Source organism: Oncorhynchus gorbuscha, linkage group LG03 (genome assembly GCF_021184085.1).
Source record: "Oncorhynchus gorbuscha isolate QuinsamMale2020 ecotype Even-year linkage group LG03, OgorEven_v1.0, whole genome shotgun sequence".
In the NCBI taxonomy this organism is placed as follows: Eukaryota; Metazoa; Chordata; class Actinopteri; order Salmoniformes; family Salmonidae; genus Oncorhynchus; species Oncorhynchus gorbuscha.
In genome coordinates, this window is record NC_060175.1 from 64,542,641 (window position 1) to 64,569,068 (window position 26,428).

The 26,428-nt window shown below is 42.9% G+C and overlaps 1 protein-coding gene across 2 annotated transcripts in view; it reads right to left on the reverse strand.

Moving 5' to 3' along the window:
• The window catches only part of LOC124031698 (synapsin-2-like), a 37,772-nt gene extending 13,663 nt beyond the window's left edge, over positions 1–24,109 (reverse strand). Inside the window, exon 1 of one of the 2 annotated variants that reach the window (XM_046343278.1) lies at positions 23,467–24,109. In XM_046343278.1, the coding sequence (XP_046199234.1) occupies positions 23,467–23,819 (353 nt within the window). In that variant the 5' untranslated portion in view covers positions 23,820–24,109. Of the gene's footprint in view, positions 1–20,775; positions 20,942–23,466 lie in introns of those variants that run through there. The other variant, XM_046343279.1, reaches the window with a different exon arrangement.
• Positions 24,110–26,428: the final 2,319 nt, after the last annotated feature.

Below are 26,428 nucleotides of genomic sequence, written 5' to 3' on the forward strand. Positions count from 1 at the left end.
GCTAATGCCTTGGCTTTGCTCAGCGAGTTAACATTCTTGTGGCTCAGGTTGAAACTCCAGTTGGTTACATTACATAGCATGTAGGTCTATGCATTGAGGCAGAGATGATTAAACCTACAATCAACCGTTTGATCTTTGCTTTTTTGCTCTGTACCCTAACCATTGCACATGCTAATAAAGTCCACCTTCCTGCATTGAATGAAGTAGCCTACATGCCACTTGTCCAGGACCATATGGTGTCATCATCAATAATAACTGACCGTCTATAAGATAATTCAGGCGCCAGACATTTCAAAGCGATCCATGTAGAATTGCTGGTAAATTACCCATGCACGGAACAACAGATGCCGTGTACTGTAGATGGAGACATTTTTAAGTTATTTATAAATCAGTGCGGTTTTCAAAGTGATGAGCCCAATTTGAGCTCTAGATGGAGGTGGCTGGTATTGTGATGAAGGTTGAGGTTTGTCTTCTAAGAGCGTGCAGTCTAATGTAGCTACTGATGAGTAAGATGACTACAGATCAAATGATGCATCATTACTGCGAGAGCTTTTATCTAGCTACGGCTAGCTTTTTCAAACAGAAATTTGCTTCCTGTAGAACTAATTCCAAAAGTTTAGGACACTGTAAAGTCCATGTCCAAGAACACCTCCTCCCAGCTGCCCACTGCACTGGGGATAGGAAACACTGTCATCACGATAAATCTACGATAATCGACAATTTCAATAAGCATTTTTCCACTGCTGGCCATGCTTTCCACCTGCCTAACCCTACCCCGGCCAACATCTCAGCAGTCACGGGTGCACCTCAGCCACGCTGAAAGTCCTAAACGATATCATAACCGCCATCGATAAAAGACAGTACTGTGCAGCAGTCTTCATCGCCTGCATCGGCCTCGATCGGCAGACTCAATTGCCTTGCCTCGCCTGATTCACCAACTACTTCTCAGATAGAATTCAGTGTGTCAAATCGGAGGGCCTGTTGTCCGGACCTCTGCCAGTCTCTATGGGGGTGCCACAGGGTACAACTCCCGGGCAGACTCTTTTGTATATATCAATGATATCAATGATGTTGCTCTTGCTGCTGGTGATTCTCTGATCCACCTCTATGCAGACGACACCATTCTGTATACATCTGGCCCTTCTTTGGACACTGTGCTAACAAACATCCAAACGAGCTTCAAGGTCATACAACACTCCTTCTGTACACTCCTTCCGTGGCCTCCAACTGCTTTTAAATGCTAGTAAACCTAAGTGCATGCTCTTCAACCGATTTCCAACTCAATTAGCACCCTCCAACTCAATTAGCATCACTACTCTGGACGGTTCTGACCTAGAATATGTGGACAACTACAAATACCTAGGTGTCTGGTTAGACTGTAAACTCTCCTTCCAGACTCACATTAAGCATCTCCAATCCAAAATTAAATCTAGAATCGGCTTCCTATTTCACAACAAAGCCTCCTTCACTAATGCCGCCAAACATACCATCGTAAAAAAGACTATCCCACCAATCCTTGACTTCGGCGATGTCATTTACAAAATAGCCTCCAACACTCTACTCAGCAAACTGGATGTAGTCTATCACAGTGCCATCTGTTTTATCACCAAAGCCCCATAAACTACCCACCACTGCAACCTGTATGCTCTCGTTGGCTGGCCCTCACTACATATCCGTCGCCAAACCCACTGGCTCCAGGTCATCTGTAAGTCTTTGCTAAGTAAATTCCCGCCTTATCTCAGCTCACTGGTCACCATAGCAACACCCACCCGTAGCACGCGCTCCAGCAGGTATATTGCATTGGTCATCCCCAAAGTTCTCTGCTGCCAATGACTGGAACGAATTGCAAAAATCTCTGAAGCTGGAGTCTTATATCTCCTTCTCTAACTTTAAGCATCAGCTGTCTGAGCAGCTTACCGATCACTGTACTTGTACACAGCCAATCTGTAAATAGCACACCTGACTACCTCATCCCCATATTATTACTTACCCTCCTGCTCTTTTTCACCCCAGCATTTCTACTTGCACATCATCATCTGCATATCTATCACTCCAGTATTAATGCTAAATTGTAATTATTTTCACCTCTATGGCCTATTTACCTCTCTACTCTTCTACAGTTGCACACACTGTACATAGATCTTTCTATTTTTCTGTACTTTTGTTTATGTTTATGTTGTTTTTGTCACACTGCTTTGCTTTATTTTGGCCAGATCGCAGTTGTAAATGAGAATTGGTTCTCAACTGGCCTACCTGGTTAAATAAAGGTGAAAAAAACAAATCGATGCCATCCAATTATAATCCTATGAAGGTATAATTACAATCCACACTTTAAATATTAAGGGCCATATTATGTGAAGAAACATTTGCATGAAAAGACCCAATGGTGCAAATATCAATGTCCTGTAGTTATAACTCGTATTCAAATGATCTATACCCAAGTCTAAGATAGAAATGGGAGCAAAAAGACAGAGATTGAGTGAGTGAACGAGTCAGTGTTTGGGTCATTCAAATTGTATACATGGAAATGTGTTCCAAATATGTTCCACATTTCAGACATGCTAAAATGGACTCTAAAAATGGATGTTTGTGTGAGCGTAAGATGATTCAGAGATTATCTTGACAGGTTGTGGTACGTTGGGATCAAGTATTACCTGAATACTAATGTTTCATCAGTATTCACTTCCATCCATTGTGAAAACAACGCCAAGCAAACAATTAGTCAACCTCTTTTAGTTGGTTTGATCAGTGATTTACAATTAACCGTTGATTGGTTGATTTAGATGTCAGACAAAGAGAAACTAAATTATGATCATGTCTTCATCTTCCTTCACCAATATCCTAGTCACTATATGTCTCCACTGCGACACTGAAGTGATTGAGTGATGGCTGTCTGCCTTGCTACACTCTTAGAAAAAGGGTTCAAAAACGGTTCTTGGGCTGTTCCCAAAAGGAGAACCCTTTTTGGTTTGTTAGGTTCTAATTTTCAGAGTAAAAACTCCACGGAGACAATGAACTTAACCAAGTTTATTCTTCCCAGAGGATCAATACAGCTGCATTAGACAAAAACCTTTTCACACAAGCACTGATATTTAGCCCTTACTACACATCTGTACAAACATTGTATTATTCCTGCTAGGCAGGACAAGAAGTGATATGGGCCATAAACTTGTATTTCTCCCTTAACATGACCTGACCTCAACCCCCTTCATCACTACTTCATGGCTCTCCCCCCTTATCATTCCCTGCCGGGACACCAGTTAGTTGAGGTAGTTGAGGTAATATGTACATGAAGGTAGAGGTACTAAGGTGATGCATAGATAATAACAGAGAGTAGCAGCAGTGTAAAATGGGGGCGGGGGGGCAAAGCAAATAGTCTGGGTAGCCCTTTGATTAGATGTTCAGGAGTCTTATGGCTTGGGGTAGAAGCTGTTTAGAAGCCTCTTGGACCTATACTTGGTGCTCCGGTACTGCTTGCCGTGTGGTAGCAGAGAGAACAGTCTATGACTAGGGTGGCTGGAGTCTTTGACCATTTTTAGGGCCTTCCTCTGATGCCACCTGGTATAGAGGTTCTGGATGGCAGGAAGCTTGGCCCGAGTGATGTACTGGGCCGTACGCACAACCCTCTGTAGTGCCTTGTGGTCGGAAGCTGAGCAGTTGCCATATCATGCAGTGATGCAACCAGTCGGTGGTGCTCTCGATGATGCAGCTGTAGAAAGTTTTGAGGATCTGAGGACCAATGCCCAATCTTTTCAGTCTCCTGACGGGAATATGTTTTGTTGTGCCCTCTTCACGACTGTCTTGGTGTGCTTGGACAATGTTAGTTTGTTGGTGATGTGAACACCAAGGAACTTGAAGCTCTCAACCTGCTCCACTACAGCCCTGTCGATGAGAATGTGGGAGTGCTCGGCCCTCCTTTTCCTGTCGTCCAGTCATCTCCATTGTCTTGATCACGTTGAGGGAGAGGTTGTTGTCCTGGCACCACACGGCCAGGTCTCGTCGTTGTCGTTGATCAGGCCTACCACTGTTGTGTCATCGGCAAACTTAATGATGGTGTTGGAGTCGTGCCTGGCCTGCAGTCATGAGTGAACAGGGAGTACAGGAAGGGACTGAGCATGCACCACTGAGGGGCCCCCGTGTTGCGGATCAGCACAGTGGATGTGTTGTTACCTACCCTTACCACCTGGGGGCGGCCCGTCATGAAGTCCAGGATACAGATGCAGAGGGAGATGTTTAGTCCCAGGGTCCTTAGCTTAGTGATGAGCTTTGAGGGCACTAAATCAAATCACATTTTATTGGTCACAAACACATGGTTAGCATATGTTCATATGAGTGTAGCGAAATACTTGTGCTTCTAGTTTCGACAGTGCAGTAATATCTAACAAGTAATCTAACAATTTCACAACAACTACCTTATACATACAAGTGTAAAGGGATGAATAAGAACACGCACATATCAATATATGGATGAGCGATGGCTGTGCGGCATAAGCAAGATGCAGTAAATGGTATAGAGTACAGTATATAAACTCAGCAAAACAATAAATGTCCTCACTGTCAACTGCATTTATTTTCAGCAAACTTAACATGTGTAAATATTTGTATGAACATAACAAGATTCAACAACTGAGACATAAACTGAACAAGTTACACAGACATGTGACTAACAGAAATTGAATAATGTATCCCTGAACAAAGTGGGGGGTCAAAATCAAAAGTAACAGTCAGTATCTGGTTTGGCCACCAGCTGCATTAAGTACTGCAGTGCATCTCCACCTCATGGACTGCACCAGGTATGCCAGTTCTTGCCATGAGATGTTATCCCACTCTTACAACAAGGTTCCTGCAAGTTCCCTGACATTTCTGGGGGGAATGGCCATAGCCCTCACCCTCCTATCCAACAGGACCCAGAAGTGCTCAATGGGATTGAGATCCAGGATTTTTGCTGGCCATGGCAGAATGCTGACTTTCCTGTCATGCAGGAAATCATGCACAGAATGAGCAGTATGGCCGGTGGCATTGTCATGCTGGAGGGTAATGTCAGGATGAGCCTGCAGGAAGGGTACCACATGAGGGAGGAGGATGTATTCCCTGTAGCGCACAGCGTTGATATTGCCTGCAATGACAACAAGCTCAGTCCGATGATGCTGTGACACACCACCCCAGACCATGACGGACTCTCCACCTCCAAATCAATCCCGCTCCAGAGTACAGGCTCTTGTAACGCTCATTCCTTCGACGATAAATGTGAATCCGACCATCACCCCTGGTGAGACAAACCGCGACTTGTCAGTAAAGATAACTTAAAGATAAGTTACTTTTTGCCAGTCCTGCCAGTCCTTGTCCACCGACTGTGGGTTTGTGCCCGTTGTTGCCGGTGATGTCTGGTGAGGACCTGCCTGACAACAGGCCTACAAGCCCTCAGTCCAGCCCCTCTCAGCCTATTGTGGAAAGTCTGAGCACTGATGGAGGGATTGTGCATTCCTGGTGTAACTCGGGCAGTTGTTGTTGCCATCCTGTACCTGTCCCGCAGGTGTGATGTTCGGATGTACTGATTTTGTGCAGTTGTTGTTACACATTGTCTGCCACTGCTAGGACAATTAGTTGTCCGCCCTGTCTCCCTGTAGCGCTATCTTAGGCATCTTACAGTATGGACATTGCAATTTATTGCCCTGGCCACATCTGCAGTCCTCATGCCTCCTTGCAGCAGGCCTAAGGCACGTTCACGCAGATGAGCAGGGACCCTGCATCTTTCTTTTGGTGTTTTTTTGAGTTCGTAGAAAGGCCTCTTCCGGGTCCTAAGTTTTCATAACTGTGACCTTAATTGCCTACCATCTGTAAGCTGTTAGCTTAACAACCATTCTACAGGTGCATGTCATTAATTGTTATGGTTAATTGAACAAGCATGGGAAACAGTGTTTAAACCTTTACAATGAAGATCGGTTATTTGGATTTTTACGAATTATCTTTGAAAGAGGGTCCTTTTTTGCTGAGTTTACATATGGGATGTGTAATGTAGGGTATGTAATCATTATATGTGGACACACTGTACAAAAAGTGGCATTGTTTAAAGTGACTAGTGATACATTTATTACATCCAATTATTAATTATTAAAGTGGCTTGAGATTACAGTCAGTATGTTGGCAGCAGCCACTCAATGTTAGTGATGGCTGTTTAACAGTCTGATGACCTTGAGATAGAAGCTGCTTTTCAGTCTCCCAGTCCCAGCTTTGATGCATCTGAACTGACCTCACTTTCTGGATGATAGCAGAGTGAACAGGCAGTGGCTCGTGTTGTTGTTTTCCTTGATTATCTTTTTTGGCCTTCCTGTGACATCGGGTGCTGTAGGTGTCCTGGAGAGCAGGTAGTTTTCTCCCGGTGATGCGTTGTGCAGACCACACTACCCTCTGGAGAGCCTTATTGTTGTGGGTGGAGCAGTTGCCATACCAGGTGGGGATATAGCCCGTCAGAATGCTCTCAATCTATAATAGTTTGTGAGTGTTTTCGGTGACAAGCCAAATTTCTTCAGCCTCCTGAGGTTTGAAGAGGCACCTTTTTCACAATGCTGTCTGTGTTGGTGGACCATTTCAGTTTGTCCATGATGTGTACGCTGAGGAACTTAAAACTTTCCACCTTCTCCACTACTGTCCTGTCGATGTGGATAGGGGTGTGCTCCCTCTGTTGTTTCCTGAAGTCCATGATCATCTTCTTTGTTTTGTTGACATTGTCTCATGTTTGAGTCATTGAATTGCGACTCTACTTTGTCTCTATACTGATGCTTAGCTTGTTTGACTGCCTTGCGAAGGGAATAGCTACACTGTTTTGTATTCTGTCATGTTTCCAGTCGCCTTGCCATGATTAAAAGCAGAGGTTTGTGCTTTCAGTTTTGTGCGAATGCTGCCATCAATCCACGGTTTCTGGTTAGGGAAGGTTTTAATAGTCACTGTGGGTACAACATCACCGATGCACTTGCTAATAAACTCGCTCACAGAGTTAGCGTATACATCAATGTTGTTGTCTGAGGCTACACTATGGTGTGGAACGCGGAGCTGTTGTCAATGAATAGCATTCTCACATAGGTGTTCCTTTTTTTCCAGGTGGGAAAGGGCAGTGTGGAGTGCAATAGAGATTGCATCGTGTGGATCTGTTAGGGCGATATGCAAATTGGAGTGGGTCTAGGGTTTCCGGGATAATAGCGTTGAAGTGAGCGCTATGATTTGGTAATCATTTAGGCAGTTTACCTTAGTGTTCTTGGGCATAGGGACTATGGGGGTCTGCTTTAAACATGTTGGTATTACAGACTTAGACAGGGAGAGGTTGAAAATGTCAGTGAAAACAATTGCCAGTTGGTCAGCGCATGTTCGGAGTACACGTCCTGGTAATCCATCTGACCGTGAATGTTACCTGTTTAAAGGGCTTACTTACATCGGCTGCAGAGAGAGTGATCACACGGTCGTCCGGAACAGCTGTTGCTCTCATGCATGTTTCAGTGTTACTGGCCTTGAAGCGAGTATTGAAGTAATTTAGCTCGTTGGTAGGCTTGTGTCACTGGGCAGCTCTCGGCTGTGCCTCCCTTTGTAATAGTTTGCAAGCCCTGCCACATCCGACAAGTGTCGGCGCCGGAGTTGTACGATTTGATCTTAGTCCTGTATTGATGCTTTGCCTGTTTGATGGTTCGTCCGAGGGCATAGCGGGATTTCATATAAACTTCCGGATTAGAGTCCCACTCCATGAAAGCGGCAGCTCTACCCTTTAGCCCAGTGTGGATGTTGCCTGTAATCTATGGCTTCTGGTTGGGGTTTGTACGTACAGTCACTGTGGGGACGACATCATCGATTGACTTATTTAAGCCAGTGACTGATGTGGTGTACTCTTCAATATCATTGGAAGAATCCCAGAACGTATTCCAGTCTGTACTAGTGAAACAGTCTTGTAGCTTAGCATCTGCTTCATCTGACCACTTTTTTATTGACTGAGTTACTGGTGCTTCCTGCTTAAATTCTTTCTTGTAAGCAGGAATCAGGAGGATAGAATTATGGTCATTTGACAAGTGGAGGGCGAGGGGGAGCATTTTACGGGTCTTTGTGTGTGGTGTAAAGGTGATCTAGAGTTTTTTTCCCCTCTGGTTGCACAAATTTGGTAAAACTAATTTAAATTTCCCTGCATTAAAATCCCCGGCCACTAGGAGAGCCACCTCTGGATGAGTTTAAATGGTCCACCCACACAGACAGGGTGGTGAAGAAGGCACAACAGCTCTGAAGGCTGAAGAAATTTGGCGTGTCACCGAAAGCCCTCACAAACCTTTTCAGATGCACAATTGAGAGCATGCTGTTGGGCTGCATCACCACCTGGTACGGCAACTGCACCACCCATAACCACAGGGCTCTCCAGAGGGTGGTGAGGTCTGCACAACGCATCACCGGGGGAAAACTATCTGCTATCCAGGACACCTACAGCACCCGATGTCACAGGAGGCCAAAAAGCTCATCAGGGACAACAACCACCAGAGCCAATAACATAGTGAGGCTGCTGCCTACATACAGACTTGAAATCATTGGCCACTTTAATAAATGGATGAGTAGCCACTTTAATAATGTTTACATACAGTATCTTGCATTACTCATCTCATATGTAAATACTGTATTTTATACCATCTATTGCATCTTGCCTGTGCCGCTCAGTCATTGCTCATCTATATATTTACATGTATATATTCTTATTCCATTCCTATACTTAGATTTGTATGTATTAGGTAGTTGTTGTGGAATTATTAGATTACTTTTTAGATATTGCTGTACTGTCGGAACTAGAAGCACAAGTATTTTGCTACACTCGCTTTGAACAACAGATCTAGGATTAGATTAATCTATCCCCAAAGTTTAACCATTACGGGCATACCACCCTGCATCCCATTGCTAGCTTGTTTCTGAAACTAAGCAGGGTTGGTCAGGGTTTTTATTTGTACCTTTAGGCAAGTCAGTTAATAAGAACAAATGATTATTTTCAATGACGGCCTAGGAACAGTGGGTTAACTGCCTGTTCAGGGGCAGAACGATAGATTTGTACATTGGCAGCTCAGGGGTTTGAACTTGCAACCTTCCAGTTACTAGTCCAACGCTCTAACCAATAGGCTACCCTGTCAGGGTTGATCCTGGTCGGTCCCTGGATGGGAGACCAGATGCTGCTGGAAATGGTGTTGGAGGGCTAGTAGGAGGCACTCTTTCGTCTTGTCTAAAAAAATATCCCAATGCCCCAGCGCAATGATAGGGGACATTGCCCTGTGTAGGGTGCGGTCTTTCAGATGGGACTAAAATATCCCATGGCAATTATTGTAAGAGTAGGGGTGTTAACCCTGGTGTCCTGGTTAAATTCCCAATCTGGCTCTCATACCATCATGGTCACCTAATCATCCCCAGCTTCCAATTGGCTCATTCATCCCCCCTCCTCTCCCCTGTAACCATTCACCAGGTTGTTGCTGTAAATGAGAATGTGTTCTCAGTCAACTTACTGGGTTAAATAAATAAAAAGGGGGATAAGTTATCTGATCCTGTATCAGAGGTTGGGGGAAGCTTCTGGTCCTGATTGACATGCTAAGCTCCTATATCTGGGTTTATTCATCATGTTAGTATCTCAAGAGGCCTCTGTAGCATGCCATATTTGTGACACTTCCAGAATAATAGTGATAGGTGATCAGGCCTATATGCTTCATTGCAATGCACAAAGTCAATACAGAACCACTAGTGAGTATGCAATTGAAAGCCTGTCAGTTGAGGGGAAATTGACATGCCACTCTGCCACTTCAAACAGGTAGCAAGCAAAGAACAGCTAGTGAATATAAGTGCTGCTTTGTTTCTAATATTTCCATCTGAAGCAGGATATTGTACTGAGCAGGCATTCTGTGAGTGAGTGCTGTCCCAGTTCTGTTTAACAAAGGAAGACTGTTCCCACACTTTGTCTTGGTTCTTGGCTATAGTTTATCTATAGACAGTTCAACTCAAGTTCAACAACCTCTGACATCACAGTGTTGTCTTTATACACAGTTGTTCATGCACTCTTAGAGAAAAAGGTGCTATCTAGAACCTTAAAGGGTTCTTCGGCTGTCCCCATAGAATAACACTTTGAAGAACCCTTTTTTGTTGCAGATAGAATCATTTTGGTTCCATATAGAACCCATTTTGGCTCCTAACCAATTGTGCTATTTTCTGTGTTGTTTCGCATTGTTTGTAACTTATTTTGTACATAATGTTGACCGAAAATAGTTTCTGGATATCTTAACAGCAATTACTCACCTCAAACGGGACAAAGATCTTTTCTTGAATGAATCTGACACGAAGGATATAATGTTGCTCCTGGACAAGGCCCAAACCCCCATCATTCACATGTAGAAAATAAGGAGATACAGGGGTCGCAGATCAAGGTGCCTTGTGAGAATTTGTCGGTGAGTGGGTAACCCGCCTTTACCATCCGTTCAATTGGCCAACGTGTAACTGGAGAATAATCTGGATAAACTCCGTCCGAGATTATCCTACCAACTGGACATTAAAAATGTTAATCGAGTCGTGGCTGAACGATGACATGGATAATATACAGTTGGCTGGGTTTTCCGTGCATCGGCAGGACAGAACAGCTACGTCCGGTAAGATGAGGGGTGGGGATGTGTGTCTGTTTTACAATAACAGCTGGTGCGCAATGTATAATATTAAAGGTAGTCTTGAGGTATTGCTCGCATGAGGTAGAGTACCTCATGATAAGCTGTCACTATAAATGGAGAGAGTTTTCATCTGTACTTTTGGAGCTGTCTATTTACCACCACAAACTGATGCTGGCTCTAAGACCACACTCAACGAGCCATAAACAAACAAGAAAATGCTCAACCAGAAGCGGCACTCCTAGTGGCTGGGGACTTTAATGCAAGGAAACTTAAATTAGTTTTACCTAATTTCCACAAGGATGTGAAGTGTGCAACCAGATGAAAAACAAACTCTAGACCATCTTTCCTCCACACACAGAGACGCATACAAAGCTCTCCCTCGCCCTCCATTTGGAAAATCTGACCATAATTCTATACTCCTGATTCCTGCTTACGAAGATGACGCAGATGCTATGCTACAGGACTGTTTTGCTAGCATAGACTGGAATATGTTCCGTGATTCATCCAATGGCATTTAGGAGTATACCACCTCAGTCACCGTGTCATGCAGGTGAATGAGGACCCAAAAGCGACTTGGCGAAAACAGAGTATTTAATCCAGAATAAACTTTACAAAACAAAAAGCATAATACTACACGTAAAGACAAGAACAGACTGGAGACTTGATCGAGAACTGCAGGTTGCCTCGGGAAGGCACTTGAACCTAGCAGACTCAGACACCTGCTCACCACGCAGCATCTGAGGGAAACACGACACGACAGGGCAAAACATTGACACAGCACGGTGAATTATAAATGAGGATCCGACAGGGCGGGAAACAAGGAGTGAAATAGGGACTCTAATCAGGGAAAAGGATCGGGAACAGGTGTGGGAAGACTAAATGATGATTAGGGGAATAGGAACAGCTGGGAGCAGGAACGGAACGATAGAGAGAAGAGAGAGCGAGAGAGTGAGAGAGGGAGGGGGAGAGAGAGGGATAGAAAGAGGGAAAGAACCTAATAAGACCAGCAGAGGGAAACGAATAAAATGGGAAGCACAGGGACAAGACAAGATAATAAATGACAAAACATGACACACCGGCTTCATCAATAAGTGCATCAACGACATCGTCACCACAGTGACCATAAGTACATATCCCACCCAGATGACGTAGATCACAAGCAACATCTTCACCAAGCTAATTGTTAGAGCTGCCACCTTCAAGGAGTGGGACACTAATCCGGACGCTTATAAGAAATCCCGCTATACCCTCAGACGAACCATCAAACAGACAAAGCTTCAATACTAAGATTGAATCCTACTACACCGGCTGTAGTGCTCGTCGGATGTGGCAGGGCTTACAAAATATAACGGACTACAATGGGAAACCCAGCCGCGAGCTGCCCAGCATAAAAGGGAGCGTACCAGACAGGCCAAATGCCTTTTATGCTCGCTTCGAGGCAAGCAACACTGAAGAATGCTTGAGAGCACCAGCTGTTCCGGAAGACTGTGTGATCACGCTCTCTGTAGCCGATGTGAGCAAAACCTTTAAACAGGTCAAAATTCACAAGTCCGCGGGGCCAGACGGATTACCAGGACGTGTACCCAGAGCATGTGCTGACTAACTGGCAAGTGTCTTCACTGACATTTTCAACGTCTCCCTGACCGAGTCTGTTAGACCTATATGTTTCAAGCAGTCCCTGTGCCCAAGAAAACGAAGGTATCCTGCCTAAATGGCTACCACCCTGTTGCACTCATGTCACTAGCCATGAAGTGCTTGGAAAGGCTGGTCATGATTCACATGAACACCATCATCCCGGAAACCCTAGATCCCCCTCCAACTTGCATACCACCTCAACACATCCACAGACGAGGCAATCTCAATCACACTCCTCACTGCTCTTTCCCACCTGGACAAAAGGAACATCCATGTGAGAATGCTGTTCCTTGACTACAGCCCAGTGTTCAACACCAAAATGCCCACAAAGCTCATCACTAAGCTAAGGACCCTGGGACCAAGACTAGATCCAAAAGGCTCCTTAACAGCTTTCACCCCCAAGCCATAAGACTGCTGAACAATTAAATAAATGGCCACCTGGCCTATTCGCATTGACCCTGAACTCTCTACTCTATATTTTCTTAAAATGGCATTGTTGGTTATGGGCTTGTAAGTAGGCATTTCACGATAAGGTCTACCTACACCTGTTGTATTCGGGCTGATGTTGAACCCTTTCATGTTGAACCCTTTGTACAGAGGGTTTGACATGTAACCTGAAAGAGTTCTACCTGGAACCAAAAAAGGGTTAGCCTATGGGGACAGCTGAAGAACCTTTTGGAACCCTTTTTTCTAAGAGTGTGGAGTCATGCTGAATGTATAAGATGCAGATGCAGATCATGTATTTTGACAAGGGAAACAACACTTCCTAATGTTATTTGCATTGTATGCAGAAAGAGGAGTTTGATATCATAAAGATATGTACTTTGCACAGTACATGTATAGGCTAATGTATAGGCTAATGGCATTAGAGGGTGGCAGTGTCAAACGGTTGATTTGATATACAGTCCTGGGGTCAGTCTTCAAGCCATGATCTCTGCTAAGAGGACAACGCAATCTACAGTACCAGTCAAATGTTTGGAGTCACTTACTTTATTTGTACTATTTTCTACATTGTAGAATAATAGTGAAGACATCAAAACTATGAAATAACACATATGGATTCATGTAGTAACCAAAAAAGGGTTCATTATATTTAATATTTAACATTTTCAAAGTAGCCATCCTTTGCCTTGGTGACAGCTTTGCACACTCTTGGCATTCTCTCAACAAGTTTCATGAGGTAGTCACCTGAAATGCATTTAAATTAACAGGAGTACCTTGTTAAAAGTTAATTTGTAGAATTTCTTTCCTTCTTAATGAATTTGAGCCAATCAGTTGTGTTGTGACACGGTAGGAGTGGCATACAGAAGATAGCCCTATTTGGTAAAAGACCAAGTCCATATTATGGCAAGAACAGCTCAAAGGTCAGTCAATTCGGAACATTTCAAGAACTTTTACATTTTCTTCAAGTGCAGTTGCAAAAACCATCAAGCGCTATGGCTATGAGGAAACTGGCTCATGAAAGGAAGACCCAGAGTTACCTCTGCTGCAGAGGATACGTTCATTAGAGTTACCAACCTCAAAAATGGCATTTTTACAATAAATTGACACAGTGAAATATTTGACCCATTCTGGGAGCAATTGCTTCTAATTGCGTTTTCATTACATTTGTTAAACATATAATCACAATAACGGAGGGATGATTTGTCATAATCACTGTCACTGAGGCAAGCTTTGGTCATTATACTACTATGCTAGTTATTCTCCAGGTTAATCATGCTTTCAGAACATTCCTATAGCACTGTATTAATCTTTGTCTAGCGCACCTTGGCAACCACTAATTCAAATAGTCGAGAAGGGGAGAAAATGTTTCTTAAATGCCTGTAGTGATATTGCCAAGTTACAGGGACTGTCAGCACTGACATTCACAACCATAATAATAAGGACATAATAGGTGTAATTTGTGAGAAAACATTGTGCATTGCTATCATTCAAAATTCTAAATGGTTTCTGTTTACCAGTGCTCATTGCCTAGTCTTTCCTTCCGTCAGTTGGTAGTGAGACTGGAGTATTCCTGTCTGGTTCCATTTTAGTTTCTGTGCTAAATGCAGGAGACACAGGATACACAAAAGTTATAGCCTGATACTGTATATTGTCTGTGGATATCTACCTAACCATTGTATGGTTTAAATACTGTTATTGTTGAAACATAATATCTGCTATTTTAGTATCCCAGACTCATAGACAATTAAGTGATTATGCATTCATCACATCCATGTCTGTAACTAGGCCTATGCTTTTCAAGGTGACAGAGGGAACGTTTATGAACAATGAATCACCACCACAGGCATTCTAATAAGATTTCGTTATTGGGCACTGAAAGAAAAGCTCATTTCTACACTCATCTGAGTAAAGGCCTATAGTCAAACAACTAATCCTTATGAAATACGACCACAACCTAAAAGCCCAATGATTAACGATGGCCAATGATTCAATGATAAAATCAATTGCCTAGGTAAATAAAGGTAAAATAAATTTAAAAAAAGCTTTGCTGTGAAGTCTGGAGTTGATCAAGGTTGTGTTATGTCAGCCGTACTCTTCAACCTGGCAATAGATTAGGTCATGTGGCAAACAACAGAAAATCAGGCAAGAGAAATACTATGGACCTTGTATTCTACTCTAGAAGACCTACTCTAGAAGACCTACTCTAGAAGACCTACTCTAGAAGACCTACTCTAGAAGACTTCACTGATGGCCTTGTTCTTGCATCACACATTGGACTGGACATTTTCTGAGAAAGAGTTCAGAGACTCGATCCCAAGAATAGATGTTCATTGGAATACAGAGGTGGAGACAGAGCTCCAACAACATCAGCAGAGATGGGACATGGTGGAGAAGATGGTCAGAGACAGACAGAATGGAGAGCCTTTGTTGCTGCCCAAACCCGGAAGCAGGCGTGACATGATTGAGTCAGTGTTGGCCACCAATCCCAAAGAGTGTAAAATGAGAGAGGGCCTCAGAACCGCCTCATATTGTAGACACATTAAATATGTATGTGGTGCTTGGCCTGAGGCAGGCTTTGAGACTGAGCGGCAGGTCTTTCTAGTGGCTAAGTGGTTGAAACATGAAACAGGGAGGCTTCAATACTGAGCTGCACAAATCTTTCAGCTGATGGCTATGGGTTTTTGGAAAAGGTTTAGGAGCCAGAAATGACTGAGGTTTTCTCTAACAGAAAATAGCTGTTTTGTATTGATGTGGCCTGCTGGCTTCAACACTGACACACACTGTTGTTTTTAATGTCGTTTTAAAGGTTATGTCATTTAATCAGATGTCTTCAATGTTTCCATAACTGTTGACCGTTTGATATGGTATTATTTAATGATTGCCAATACATTGACAAATACTATAAGAAAACAATGATTTTATTTCCTCTTAGGCTGTTGACTGTCTGCTTTTATGTGGAGCCAAAAGACATGGCATCCTTTCAAATGAAATGAGTATGATCCTATTAGTTTTGATCTGGGTTTCCATTACCTAAATGGGCTAAATCACTCGTGATGCAACGTGACTTGAATTTAAATATCGAGCATTACTTAGACCTAGGCTACAGCATATCTGCAGTGCAAGCATAGTGGTCATTTTTGTTAAACGGAGCTTGCACGGATTTAACATACACACCAATATAATAAATGCATCTGCAGTATGCCACATTTCAATAAATGTAATGTGTCCACTCTGCCCATGTTATTGTAGTAGCATCCATTTTGCATGGTGAGATGAATCATGCACATACACAGGACTCAACCTTGAATAGCCACTATCCATCAAGCGGCATGTCATCCAAACACAGCTATGTCCCTCAGGCTACAGTTGCCATCTGCATAGCCTACTGTGTACACTCTATATACAGTCCATTAGGAAAGTATTTATACCCCTTGACTTTATCCACATTTAGTTACATTACAGCCTTATTCAGAAATGGATTAAATCGTTTTTTTCCCCTCATCAATCTACAAACAATACCCCATAATGACGAAGCAAAAATAGGTTTTTATACATTTTTGCAAATGTACAAAATAAAATAAACTGAAACATCAAACAAGTATTCAGACCGTTTACTCAGTACATTGTTTAAGCACCTTTGGCAACAATTACAGCCTCGTGTCTTCTTTGGTATGACTCTACAAGCTTGGTACACCTATATTTGAGGAGTTTCTCCCATTCTGCTCTGCAGATCCTCTCAAGCTCTGCCAGGTTGAATGGGGAGAGTCACTGCACACTATTTTCAGGTCTCTCCGGAGATGTTTGATTGGATTCCAGTCCCCCTCTGGTTTGGCCACTCAAGGACATTCAGAGACTTGTCCCAAGGCCACTCCTGCATTGTCTTGGCTGTGTGCTTCAAATCAAATCAAATTTTATTTGTCACATACACATGGTTAGCAGATGTTAATGCGAGTGTAGCAAAATGCTTGTGCTTCTAGTTCCGACAATGCAGTAATAACCAACAAGTAATCTAACTAAAAATTCCAAAACTACTGTCTTATACACAGTATAAGGGTCGTTGACCTGTTGGAAGGTGAACCTTCACCCCAGTCTGAGGTCCTTTGCTCCGTTCATCTTTCCCTTGATCCTGACTAGTCTCCCAGTACATGCCGCTGAAAAACATCCCCAAAGCATGATGCTACCACCACCATGCTTCACCGTAGGGATGGTGCCAAGTTTCCATTCAGGCCAAAGAGTTCAATCTTGGTAACGTCAGACCAGAGAATCTTGTTTCTCATGGTCAGAGTCCTTTAGGTGCCTCTTGGCAAACTCCAAGCGGGCTGTTGTGCCTTTTACTGAGGAGAGGCTTCCGTCTGGCCACTCTACCATAAAGGCCTGATTGGTGGAGTGCTGCAGAGATGGTTTTCCTTCTGGAAGGTTTTCCTATCTCCACAGAGGAACTCTAGAGCTCTGTCAGAGTGACCATCGAGTTCTTGGTCACCTCCCTGACCAAGGCCCTTCTCCCCTGATTGCTCAGTTTGGCCGGGCACCCATCTCTAGGAAGTCGGTGTTTCCAAACTTCTTCCATGTAAGATTGATGGAGGCCACTGTGTTCTTTGGGACCTTCAATACTGCAGAAAGATTTTGGTACCCTTCCCCAGATCTGTGCCTCAACACAATCCTGTCTCGGAGCTCTACGGACAATTCCTTTGACCTCATGGCTTGCTTTTCGCTCAGACTTGCACTGGGATCTGTGGGATCTTATATAGACAGGTGTGTGCCTTTCCAAATCATGTCCAAACAATTTAAATTACCACAGGTGGACACCAATCAAGTTGTAGAAACATCTCAAGGATGATCAATGGAAACAGGATGCACCTGAGCCAAATTTCGAGTCTCATAGCAAACGGTCTGAATACTTATCTAAATAAGGTATTTCAGTTTTTTATTTTTAATACATTTACAAAAAAATCTGAGTAGATTGATGAGGATGAAAAAAATATATATATATTTTTAGAATAAGGCTGTAATGTAACAAAATGTGGAAAAAGTCAAAGGGTCTGAATACTTTCCGAAGGTGCTGTATACAAAAGTATGTGGACGCCCTTTCAAATGAGTGGATTTGTCTATTTCTGCCACACCCGTTGCTGACAGTTGTATAAAATTGAGCTCACAGCCATGCAATCTCCATAGACAAACATTGTCAGTAGAATGGCCTTACTGAAGAGCTCAGTGACTTTCAACATGGCACCGTCATAGGATCGCACCTTTAGCAGGGCAATTCGTCAAATTTCTGCCCTGATAGAGCTGCCCCAGTCATCTACAAGTGCTGTCATTGTGAAGTGGAAACATCTAGGAGCAACAACGGCTCAGCCGCGAAGTAGTAGGCTACACAAGCTCACAGAATGGGACCGCCGAGTGCTGATGTACGTAGCATGTAAAAAATAATCTGTCCTCGGTTGCAACACAAACTACCAAGTTCCAAACTGCCTCTGGAAGCAACATCAGCACAAGAACTGTTCGTCGGGAGCTTAATGAAATGGGTTTCTATGGCCGAGCAGCCGCACACAAGCCTATAATCACCAATGCCAAGTGTCAGCTGGAGTGGTGTAAAACTCACCGCCATTGGACTCTGGAGCAGTGGAAACGCATTCTCTGGAGTGATAAATCACGCTTCACCATCTGGCAGTCTGACGGACGAATCTGGGTTTGGCGGATGCCAGGAGAAAGGCATCTGCCTCAATGCCTAGTGCCAACTGTAAAGTTTTGTGGTGGAGGAATAATGGTCTGGGGCTCTTATTCATGGTTCGGGATAGGTCCCTTAGTTCCAGTGAAGGGAAATGTTAACACCACAGCATACAATGATTGACGTTCTAGACGATTCTGTGCTTCCAACTTTGTGGCAACAGTTTGGGGAAGGCCCTTTCCTGTTTCAGCATGACAATGCTCCCGTGCACAAAGCGAGATCCATGGTTTGTCGAGATTGGTTTGGAAGAACTTGACTGGTCTGCACAATGCCCTGACCTTAACCCCATCGAACGCCTTTGGGATGAATTGGAACGTCGACTGCGAGCCAGGCCTAATCGCCCAACATCAGTGCCCGACCTCACTAATGCTCTTGTGGCTGAATGGAAGCAAGTCCCCGCAGCAATGTTCCAACATCTAGTGGAAAGCCTTCACAGAAGAGTGCAGGCTGTTATATCAGCAAAGGGGGGACCAACTCCATACTAATGCCCATGATTTTGGAATGAGATGTTTGACAAGCAGGTGTCCACATACATTTGGTCATGTAGTGTAGCTACATACAGTATGTCTGAGGAGAACCAGCAGAGGACCCAAGTAACAAGAGCAAAGTCAAGGTCTGAATGCTCTTGCAGCAACCAGCAGAAAGGTGTTTCTTTGACTGTTTGTATGTTATTTTCTATTTGTCCAGTTTTAGATCACTGTTTTAAATCACTGAATGCAATTATTTATATATAGATCAATTAAATAGAAAGAACCATGTTGAACTAGTCCTCTAATTTCTTTCAGGAATATGGAGTTAGCTGTCTTTTTTTATTATATTGTGGACACCTGGCACAAAGTCATCAATATCTTTCAACACAGATCCAGTACAGCAGGGAGTTTCTTCTCCAAAGAAATAATCCCCCAAATGCCAATCCTCCCTCGGATTTAATTTACCCAAACCTTGACGCATTTGATCCTTTATTTAACTAGGCAAGTCAGTTAAGAACAAATTATTATTTACAATGACAGCCTAGGAACAGGGGGTTAACTGCCTTGTTCAGGGGTAGAACAACAGATTTTTACCTTGTCAGCTCTGGGACTTGATCTAGCAACCTTTTGATTACTGGCCCAACGCTCTAATCACTAGGCTACCTGCCACCCCCATAATACTGGTCAAAGGGATTCTACCAGCGAGCTACACCGCAAGGCGAGAAAACTGGGTAACAGGGTTAGTCCGAGAAAGGGCGAAGCGTCAGTCTCTGTTGCGCATTCCTCTGGCCATTCCAGCAAATGGTAATTATTTTCCTAACAAAACTGATGAACTGCAAGTCCCTGTTCGTTTCAACATGTATTCAGAGATGCCTGTATTCTGTCTCTCACTGAGACATCCTGTAGCTTAAGGATGAGGATTTGGACTCGGAGCTGGTGATTGACGGGCTTACAGCCACTCAAAACTCTTTTTGATGAACACCGTGCCTTTAGATGGAACAAACCCAGAAAAAGCACCGGACCTGACAACATACTGTAGGTATCCGCCTGCTCACCTCCTGTGCAGAAGAGTTAGGCCCTATCTTTAATTATATCTTTACGTTATCACTCAGCCAACAGTCTACTGTGATTCCAGTCACCAAGAACAACCACCCAAAGGTTCTTAATGACTCTGAGTTCAGATTCACAAAACCTTCTTAAGAAGAAATTTCTTCTTAACTGCCATTTTTCCCTTAACTATAGATTAAAGAAGAAAGTTAAGCAAAGTTGCTATTCCTTAATAAGGTTATTGGAAATGTTTTTGCGCCATTTCTTATGCCTCTCCTTGAGCAAAAAGTTAAGAGAATTCGATTCTTGAAAATAAAGTCATTGGAAATGTTCTTCATTCCAAAATAGCCAAACCCTTGACTTAAACTGGAATTTGTATTCAAAACAAAGGTTGTAAAAGTATGCTAGACATTTATAGAATAAATCATATCTTGTTTGATGATTCTGTGACAAACGGTGAATTAGTTATTGATTTATACAGCTTTAAATTGCATTTTTAAGATATTATGTATTTCCATCAAATCAGAACTGGATTTTTTTATTATGAAAAAACATTGTAAAAGTATGCTACACATTTATAGAATAAATGATATCTATTTTTCTGTTTCTGTGAATGAATTAGTTATTGAATTTGACCATTTTAAATGGCTTTTGGTGAATGTCTGATGAATGTCTGATGAATGTCCGAATGTGTGAATATAAAACCAACTTGAGCTTGGTGTTAAAAGTTAGCTAGTGTTACTCATGCACTAATCAATATGTCTTGCTTTACAATGTAGCTGGCTAACAATACAGCCCTTACCTCATGCATTGATTCAGTACGCTCCTCCTCTGTCAATGCAATTTTCTTCTTGTCATTAGTCCAAATTTGCGCTTAGTCGATTAACAAAGTGTCAAGTTACTTTTCAATGTATTCCCGAAAACCTGAAGTCACCATCCAAGTACAAAGTAGCCCGGGGTGCACCCAGGTGAAACACCACCAACATCATTGCTTGCTTGCATGACCTTTGTGCAGTGAAAGGAAAATGCCATGCTTGCTAACTTGGTTAGCTATGTGACTGTCAGCTCTTTTTTTATAACCAAGTAAACAATCAGTACTGAGTGAATAAACAACAACAAAAGCATCCTGTCATCACTATACTGTCCATTTAAATTGGGTCAAGAGAATGCATTCATGAGAGGGTTCATAGCGTAAGCGTTAATGTCACTGCCACGACATCTGATGGGTTTCCACTAGTTACCACAGCCACACAGTAAAAATGGTCTATATCGTAAAAATGTGTCTTAATATAAGGTTAGGGTTGGGCACAAGGTTAGCAGGTTGGTTAGGTTTTAAATCAGATTTTAAGAAGAGAAATGTTAGAAATAGATGGGATTTATGACTTTGTGGCAGTGGTAACTAGTGACGACCAATACAAAGGTCCTGGGTTCGCTTCTCGGATGAGACATTTTAGCATTCCCTTTCGTGTATAGTTTTGACACCTCCTCCCTGTCCTAACACACACACACCAGCCCGCATACGCACGCACGGTGTGTGCTTATTTTCAATTATTAGGTTGCTCTTAAAAGAGCATTGTTGAGTGGCAATGGACAGGGACTGTGCGGTGTGTACTGCTGTGCACGTTTGCTAATAGTGTGTGATTGTGGACCGTAATTTGGGGCGTTCCTGCAACCCATTGGTCCCTGCATAACCCCCTCCCCAGGCTGTAACACAAGAAAATGTGGAACACGTCAAGGGATATGGATACTTTCTGAAAACACTGTATACATCATTTTAATAGCAGGACACGGTAAAGTCCATTATTCCATTGAATAGTGTGAATTAGGCAGTTTGAGAAGGTTTGAATCCTAAGCAACCTGCACAGACGTTGTTTGAAGTAGAATATATTAACATAGCTACTGTAGTAAGTCAAAGTTGTGTGCTGGAAACCCTTGGTAGAGCATGGGTGGAGTAGGCATTGGTGCTCAGGTATATGTCCTTTCTTTTTCGGGACCAATACCTACTTCTCACTTAAAATGTAATGGTTTGTTTTTAATATATCATAAGGGTGATCCCCCATGCAGAGGTCCAGCTCTGGAACTTTGATATACCCATAGAGTATATTATGTGCAACTATATAGAAGAATCTGCCAAACTGGTAAAGCTTCATATGACACCAATTTTTGGTTTGTAGCACATACAGATGAAACATGATGGAGTCTTAAAGGAGGCCTGGGTAAGGCCAAAATGTCACAAATATTCCAACTTCAATTAACTATTTCTCAATTCTGCTTGAAGATACAAATGTAAAATATTTCAACAATCCTTCCTCCAAAGAACCCTTCTCTGGATTACATTTTGTAATAAAATCAAATGTAAGCATTTCTTTGGTTCTAGTTTCAAGAGGAATCAACCGCAAGACAACCTTTTCACTCACAACACTGCAGTTGCCTTAAATTATGCAGAACGTTAGAAAAAGAGGCTTGATTTAAAGTAGATCTCGATCTGCCTCCTCCCCTGCCTCCCCCTCCCCAACACACAGCATTAGAGAGAGGAGTCTGTCTGAACTAACATTGTCATTTTCCACTCAATGTTTCAAGTGCTACTCCTATGTATCACTTATGTTTTCCATGAATGCATCCTATAACGATGCCATGTCTGTGAGAAAGGGAATCCTCATTGGTGACTGGACATCACTGCAGTCTTTACTTAATCAAGAAAACACAAACGCATTTCCCATGCACTCACTGGTTGTTGAAGATTCATGGCATTGGCTTTCTCCGCAATGATGCAAATCCATGTTTGAGTTCACTGAGTTGATTAGACTAATCAATTAAATTGGTTTATATCGTACGCACACTCACAGGTGGTTGCAGGAAACGGAGCTAATATGCAAAATAGAGGCAGAATGCACACTGGTTTCTTGGAATACCAAGTCAAGCCAATGATTGAGATTAAAAACAACAACTCCTCAAAATATATTGGATTTTCGTCCTGCTGCAAGGCCAATCTGTAATTTAGAAAAATGTCATGTCAAAGGGTTTCATAAACCAACGAATTCAATTACTGCAGGAACCACAGTATATGGGTGAGGCAAGCCATAAAAAGACTTCCCGGTGCTGTAATATCATTAAGACGGTGAGTCAGTCAGTGGACCTTGTTTCCTCCTCTCCTCCTGAGCACTGCATCTGTTTTTTGTCATTAGATAGACATGCACTGGCATTAGACGACCCATGCAAGTACCCTGATCAAATCTGACCTGCAGAGCTTGATGGACACCAGACCTGTTGGCTGACAGTTTGTTTGAACCTCTACTGTACCACAAGCTGGGTCCAACTGAGAGCTCCTCTTTTCAAAAAAGGATCCGCAGCAGAACATCTATTTTACAACAGTGACCTGGCCAAGAGGACAGCTCCGGGTTTACAAAACAACAAACAACATATACATCAACACACGAATCATTCACGTCTTCACATCGCATCTTTCTACAGCAAGACACAGCTTGTTGCTCACCATTCCTGCTGTGGTTCATCGATGACCAGGAGGATCTTGAACTTCTTGGGTGTCGTGACCGCGGACTGCTCCACCAGCCCTGCTGAGGCAGCAGTCTGCTTGACTACGTTGGTTATGGAGCTGAAGAAGCCTGCCCCGCTGGACTGGGACGGCTGGGGTTTCCTCTCCGGGGCCGGGGAGGGGGTAGGGGAGGTGACGGGCGGCGTCGACCCCACCGTGGGAGATTTGGGTGGGGCTGTTGTAGCTGGGGAAGGCGGCTGAGCGGGATCAGGCCTCTGGAGGTCCGTCATGTAGCCATTGGGAAGGTTGGAGATGAAGGTGCTGTCAGAGAGACGCCGGCGCAGGTAGTTCATAGCTGGAGAGCTGTTAGAGCAGACGGATCAACGACGGCTGGATATGAAGAGACCTTAAGGGAATGGTTGAGTCCAGACGATATCACCTGAGGGTCGTATTAATTTGCAGAAGATGCCACTTCCCAGTGTGCAGCTGGTTGAAGGCTCAGCTCTTCTCCATGCAAACTCCCAGTGAATGTAATGTGTTTCCTCCCTCCCAGCTCAGCCGTGCATCCTCAGAGCTCCCCTCACTGTGGCCGTGACGCTATTCTTCCCCTCAGCCAATCAAACTGCCTCTCTGCCAGCCTGAACGACTGCAAAAGATGCTCACACTCTCCACCCCTCCTCCACTCTCTCCTCCCTACTCCCACTCACTCGTATCGTATGCGTGCCTGCCTCCTCTACACCTCCCCCATTCTTTACTGCCTCACAAGCGTTACATCTTTTCGTACTTCTGCAAAAAAAAGGGGGGGGAGAGGGGTTTCCAATGGAAATGCCTGGGGTAGTAATATAGAGGAAACCTCCAATACAGACTGCACCCTTCTCTCTCCTTATGTTGCCTCCCTGTCCTTAACTGCCTGTGCCTAATACAGCTTTGGGGATGTAGAGAGAAAATGGCTGTTTGGTCTGGTGTCGGTGTGGACAATCGTGCATGCTGTTAAAACCCCTTCCTTCACGTTGTCATGTGATGGATTTGTCCTTCATCATCAAACAGACGATTTAACTGAGGAAAGTCCCCATGCAGCCATTCGGATTCATCCAAGTGGACTTAGAGTTGTTTTAAATATTTACATTTAAAACATTTTTGGTAAATATTGACATATCTTTACTATTGCACATGACCAGCATGATTTAAAAAAATATATATAATGTGGGTGTGTGGAGGTCTGCATAATGTATGATTGGGGAGCTTTGCTCCTGCTGTAAATAGATTAATTCCCATAATGCCATGCTACATTTTTCATATAGGCTCACACAGTCATTTCTACAGCAATTGCAATAGTGTTTAGGAAAAGCTAGATAACAAATAAAAAAAGATAATGGTTTGCATACAAAAAGTAAAAAGACTCAAATATCAGATAGGCCTACCTAAAGTGCAGAGTATCAAAATCCGGAGACATTTGTAAAATCTGTTTTTATTTAGGGGGGTGCAATTGCAGATAGAACCTTATAGTTCTGAAATGTCAATCTGGGTTCAGTAATAAGGTTATATCTGGCACAAAAATGCGATGTGTAGGTTGAGATAAGGTTGGAATAATACTGTGAAATTGTGAACAGTTTGATAAGGCCCTTTTAGAGTAAGAGCAATTTGAAAAGGTTGCCTGAAATTTCAGTCTGTTTTGGTGGGATGGAGTTTTGGCCTGCCTGGTGACAGATGTCCCCAGGCAGTAAATTAGTTAACAGACCAATAAGAAAGAGAGTTCCAAACCTCTCTGCCAATTTTCAGTTTTCCCCTCGCCACTCAGAGCTAGGGTTACAAAGCTATTGGTAATTTACTGAAGCTACTGGAATCTTCGGTAATTTTCGTAATTAACAGTTAATCTATGGCAATCTATGGTAATTTTGTTAGTTTATACTTCAGTGACTTCAAAAAATGTATTCATATATAGTATGAATTGTTATATCTGTGTCTATATTGTCCATGAGTTTCTAGTGGTTCAAGAGAAAATAGCCCAATTAATGAAAAAAAGCAACTAAGCAACAATTGCATTATTTTCAATTAAATCTCAACTATAATGAACAAAAATACAAATGCAACATGTAAAGTGTTGGTCCTATGTTTCATAAGCTGGAATAAAAGATCCCAGAAATCTTCCATATGCACAAAAAGGCTATTTCTCTAAAATGTTGTGCACAAATTTGTGCATTTTTCCTTTGCCAAGATAATCCATCCACCAGACAGGTGTGGCATATCAGGAAATTGACTCATTACACAGGTGCACCTTGTACTGGGGACAAAGAAAGGCCACTTTAAAATGTGCAGTTTTGTCACACAACACAATGCAACAGATGTCTCAAGTTTTGAGGGAGAATGCAATTGACTGCAGGTATGTCCACCAGAGCTGTTGCCAGGAAATTGAAAGTTAATTTCTCTACCATAAACTGCATCCAACATTGTTTTTTGAGAATTTGGCAGTATGTCCAACTGGCCTCACAACCACAGACCACGTGTAAACACACCAGCCCAGGACCTCTACATCCGGCTTCTTCACCTGTGAGATCGTCTGAGTCCAGCCACCTGGACAGCTGATGAAACTGAAGAGTATTTCTGTCTGTAATAAAGCCCTTTTGTACAGAAAACAAAAACAAATTCTGATTGGCTGGTCCTGGCCCCCAAGTATGCCCAGTCATGTGAAGGCCATAGATTAGGGCCTAATGAATATATTTCAATTGACTGAAATCCTTATATGAACTGTAACTTGGTAAAATCATTGAAATTGTTGCATGTTGCGTTTATATTTTTGTTCAGTATATTTACTGATTTCCCAACTGCCACCAGTTTGGTGTCAAAACATTTACAATAAAGGCATATTGACAGCGAATAAAATAAATGAAAGTGTAAAAAAATATAAATTACATTTAATACCGAAACCCTCATATTTAACACCAGTGATATTCACTAAATAGAT